This window comes from Carlito syrichta, unplaced genomic scaffold, assembly GCF_000164805.1.
Source record: "Carlito syrichta isolate Samal-C Ts95f unplaced genomic scaffold, Tarsius_syrichta-2.0.1 Scaffold309086, whole genome shotgun sequence".
Classification (NCBI taxonomy): domain Eukaryota; kingdom Metazoa; phylum Chordata; class Mammalia; order Primates; family Tarsiidae; genus Carlito; species Carlito syrichta.
The window spans coordinates 30,552-35,605 of NW_007253182.1; the positions used below are offsets into that span (position 1 = coordinate 30,552).

At 36.6% G+C, this 5,054-nt stretch overlaps 1 protein-coding gene across 1 annotated transcript in view; it reads right to left on the bottom strand.

Moving 5' to 3' along the window:
- Positions 1-1,697, bottom strand: part of LOC103269101 (phospholipid scramblase 1) — a 21,725-nt gene extending 20,028 nt beyond the window's left edge. The window contains exon 1 of the mRNA XM_021716891.1: positions 1,622-1,697. Within this exon, the coding sequence (XP_021572566.1) occupies positions 1,622-1,690 (69 nt within the window). The 5' untranslated portion in view covers positions 1,691-1,697. The remainder of the gene's footprint in view (positions 1-1,621) is intronic.
- Between the last annotated feature and the right edge of the window lie 3,357 nt (positions 1,698-5,054).

Consider the following 5,054-nt stretch of genomic DNA (forward strand, 5'->3'; position numbering starts at 1 on the left):
AAAAAAAAAAGAAAAAAAAAGATCAATGGCTTCAGTGCAGAGACCAGACTACTGGCAAGCCAGTGGGAATGAGAAGAAACAAGTTAATTGGTTACATCACTAATATCATCATAATCCTCTCAAGATTTTCTGACTGAGAATATGGTTGATTCCTTCTCAAATCCATGGATTAAACATACAGAATTACCTGCAATTTAAACAGTCACATTTATATAAAGCCTAGTTGATTTAATATTAGCAAGCTCTCAATTTTAACTCGTCATTATTGTCAGCATCATTGTCATCTCAAGATCTGTGCTATGTGTAGTCTCAGATTCGAGAATCAAAATCAAACTTTCTTTTAGTAAACTCTCAAGTCTGATTTTAGCTCAATTTAATTATGTATGTATATCTACTTTTAATTAGCTAAAGGGTGGATTAAATTATTTTATAAGTACCTTGGGTGAATATCATAGACTTGCTAATTATTTTCTAAACAACAATCTAATAAGAATTCAGAGCAGAGGTTCTCAACCCTCGCTTCATAAGAGAATCACCTAGGGTATTAAAAAAATTTCCAATCCCTGAGTCCCACCACCAAAAATTCTGATTTAATTTTTTGGGGATGGTGCCCTGGCACTATTATTTTTAAGCGTTTCTTGCTGATATAGTGCAACCACAGTTAAAAACCACTATCTTAGTCTTAGAGCTTATCTAGCTTATATTCTTTTAATGATAGACATATGGATAAGATTCAGTACCCATGGGGAGGTTTCTGGTTAGATAATTACACAGGAAATTCAGCTCCTAAGCAGCTTTGTTTGCTCAGAGAAAAAAGCAAATACGTATGTTTTTCATCTAAAACATACGTATTCACTGGGATCCTAAATTCCCAGGAGGCTCTTTAGAGATGTGAGTAGCCTGCTTCCTTGCAAATGTGGGACACCATGGACTCTGCCATTCATAGTTTTAGTAATTTTGATAACTGCGTTTGTCTAAATGAAATTTTCCGAATTCTTTTATGCATTGGTTTAAAAGAAAAAAATGTAATCCCTAGTATGTAGTGACATGACTCACTTTTCTTACAAATGCAAGGCATGGATCAGCATGAATGTAAAAATAAAGCTTTCATATATGTTACAAAACTAAAATGAGAATTATTTCCAGGTAACTATATTTCTATCGCTTCCAGTTTTAAGCAGTTTTATCACTTTTTTGTGATTTTATATAACTAATCTCAGCTACTATATAACTCAGAAACACCCAGGAGTAAATTTCCTAAATGTGACTAAATCACTGCAATTTTCAGAAGAGATGGAGGATCAAAAAAATATTTTACTTAACATCTGTATTTTAGGATTTATGTATAGCCTTGAATTTCATTTGTTAAGTGTAAACTCACTAATGTTTTACGTGCTATCCTTTACATCTTTACTGTCCTGTATAAATACAAATTACTTCTATGGAAAATACACAGTAAAATAAAATAAATCAAAAGCAGTTAGGTTGCCAAAGTTTCATTAATGTGATTTTAAGAAAATAATTACTAAAATAAAGGCATACCCACATATTTATCTCTCTCGCTCATTCTCTCTGGAATATTAATTAATTTTATTTTTTCTTCTTTAATCAAATGTTTTACCTTGAAATGCTGCTGATGAATATGGAGGATGATACCCACCTGGCAAATTTGTCTCTGGATAAGAAGCATTCACTTGCATGTCTGTAATTCAAGGAGGTAAACATATATCTGCTTAAGTGAAATATATATTAGAAAAAATGCATTGTACTTCGATAATTTCCACTTGTGTGATCTTAGGCTGTATTGAAATAGGTAAAGCAAATTTTCCACTTAGCATAAGCTGTGCCTGTTATCAGAGATAATTTGGAATAGAATCCTGTTCCAAACAAATTTTCTTTTGGATAAAATGAGACAGCTGAGTCACTGGCGCTGAATTTCTAGTTTTTAAAATATGCCTGACCAGGTGTGTGGTGGCTCACACCTATAATCCCAGCACTTTGGGAAGCCGAGGTGAGAGGATTGCCTGAGCCCATGGGTTCGAGACCAGCCGGGGCAACTTGGCGAGCCCTCATCTCTACAATAAATCAAGAAAAATTAGCTGGGCATGATGACATGCACCTGTAGTTCCAGCTACTTGGAAGGCTGAGGCAAAAGCTTATGCTGAGCCTAGGAGGTCGAGGCTGCGGTGGTCGTGAGTGTGCCACTGCACTCCAGCCTGGGAAACAGAATGAGACTCTGACTCAAATAAAATAAAATAAAATATGCCTTACCAGTGTTCAGTTCCATACTTTGTTGGTGTTAGAAAAAAGAGTTTTAAAATCACACATAGATTATGAAGAAAGAGGTACATAAAACCAGTAGAAAGTGGGGATGGGAATGGCAGGATTATGGGTGACTTCAAAGATATCTATAATCATAATCATTGCTCTAAGACTTATTATTTTCAATATTAAAATAATGCATACACTTTGTATTTATTTATCTTTTTAATACTTACTCTGGAATTACACTTATAAGATTGAACCATAGGAATCTTTAAAATATGACTGATTTCAACCTCCAAAGAACATAACATTCAATTACAGTAAACTAACATTAAATTTTGTTACCTGTTAATTAATAAGGCCTGAGTAATCTCAACATATGCACAAATGGTTTGGCTCCTACTTCTTCACATTCTTTCCGGTCATTTATCCATTCTAGTCACCTCTAAATATTTATCGAGCATCTCCTGTGTTACCCTTGAGTTGGGCTGTATCACCCAGACTGGAGTGCAGTGGCCACTGCAGCCTTGAACTGCTGGGCTCTGGCGATCCTTCCGCCTCAGCCTTCCAAGTAGCCGGAACTACAGGCACGCGCTACCACGCCTGTCTGATTTTTTGATTTATTGTAGAGACGAGGTCTTCCTGCCCCGCGGGCTCAGGCAATCCACTCACCTCAGCCTCCCAAAGGCGCGGGATTACAGGCTGAGCCACCGAGCCCGGCTGGGGCTCTGTTTTCATACAATTTATGGCTTAGCAGACACTGTACTTATATTATCTTCTCCTCTATTTCCTTATGGGTGGTTACTAACTGTAAAATCAAAATCTTTTGTTTCTGAGTCATGGAGACACCGTACTAATAGAGAAGAAAATATGGTCAAACTCTAAATGTGACACATTTTCGTTAAGTGTTTGTATTATGAACTTTCAAAGACCATTCAACCAATCACGTGATTTTAGCAGGAAAGTTGAATAGTGCCCTTCCTCCAATTTCTCCTTCATTCAATTGGCTTCATGATAACTTCAGCAGAATCTAGTCCTTGGTGACTGGTTACATTCAGGCAACAAAGTCTCCTCTCCTCAAATGAGGACTTTTCCCTCAACAGACACCACGGAATTCACAACTATCACAATTTTCTGGAATATCAACCAAAGTCACTCCATCCCAACCATTCTCTTGTATTTCTCAGCTTCAGGCGAATGGCCTAACTCCTTAGTTCTCTAGCTTTTAAGTCCTTGACTGCACCTCCACCCCCAACTTGAATTGGAAATAACAGCGTCAGACTCAGAACAGACCTCAAGAAAACACACTGCAAGTCTGACTTAAAAACCTGTACTTAACTGATATGTCACATTTTGCCACTCTTAATAGGCAAGACTGGTTAAATAATAGAAGATAAACACACATATCTAGAAGCAGACAGATTCAAGAAATCAAGAGCTCATGATTCTGGGGTTTGGGTACCAGAGCAATGATTGTGGTTTCAGGAATTCCAAGGGAAATTCATAGAAAGAGAACATAAATGCATGGGCAGGTGTTCAAGTAAATTAGAGAGCATATGAACTACACGTTGATTTCTGCATTTGTGAAATGCAACTTAAAATAGCTTATAAAAACCATAGGACTATCACATTTTCCAAAGATATTTTATTTTCACTTTTCTCTCTATATATAGATATGTACACATTACACACATATTTATTCATACACTCATACACATTTTATTTCTATTTATGCCCATATGGTATATATGTACACACATACAATTATATATGCAACTCTGAAGAGTTACAAGGTAGCTGTGACCAAAGACAAATGAACCTTTATAAATTGAGTGGAATCATCTTAAAGCTTGAAGCAAATAAAACAGCTTAATTATCCTTAAATTTATATTAAAAAGCCTTTGATTGAGTTTTGCAAATAAAAAGATTTTATGTATTTATTTTTTTGAGTTGGAGTCTCACTCTGTCACCCAGACTGGAGGGCAGTGGCATGCTCCTGGCTACTGCAGCCTCGACCTACTGGGCTCAGGCGATCCTTCTGCCTCAGCCTTCCAAATGGCTGAAACTACAGGCATGCGCCACCATGCCCAGCTAATTTTTTTATTTATTGTAGAGATGAGGTCTTGCCAAGTTGCCCAGGTTGATCTCAAACCCATGGGCTCAGGCAATCCTCTCACTTCGACTTCCCAAAGTGCTGGGATTATAGGCGTGAACCACTGTGCTTGGCCATCTTTCTTATTTTTAATGAAAAAATAATGGTAGTAGATATTTGTGCATATCTTCTCTATCATCAAAATACTGAATTAGACATTGGATTCTGAGGCATAAATGACACATAACACACTATATACTTTTAGAAATGGAACAAAACATTATGATTAATAAGTTACCAACAGATTAACATTACAGGAAGGACAATAAACGCTGAAAGTAAATTATTTACTTTTTGTGTCCATAATTTAAACAGTTCTGAAAAAGAAGACCTGGTATTCATACATTGTCTATAATTTTACAGATCAAATAGGATTGCTGAAACAGGTACTCTACAACTATATAGTCACAATCATGGATATTCCTCTTTTTTTTTCTAGTTTAGCCTTATTCGATCACTTAAACCCTTGGGACTTGACCCCGCTCCCCTTGCTGTGTTTCTGAGTAGGATTGTAAAAGTTGGTGGTCAGCCCCATGACAGTAAACACTTTCTAAAAGCCTTTGGTAAGACGGTCTAATGAGGCAGAAAACCAAGAAGAAAAACTGTGAGCCTAGGACCCCAAATAGTACCCAAGCTA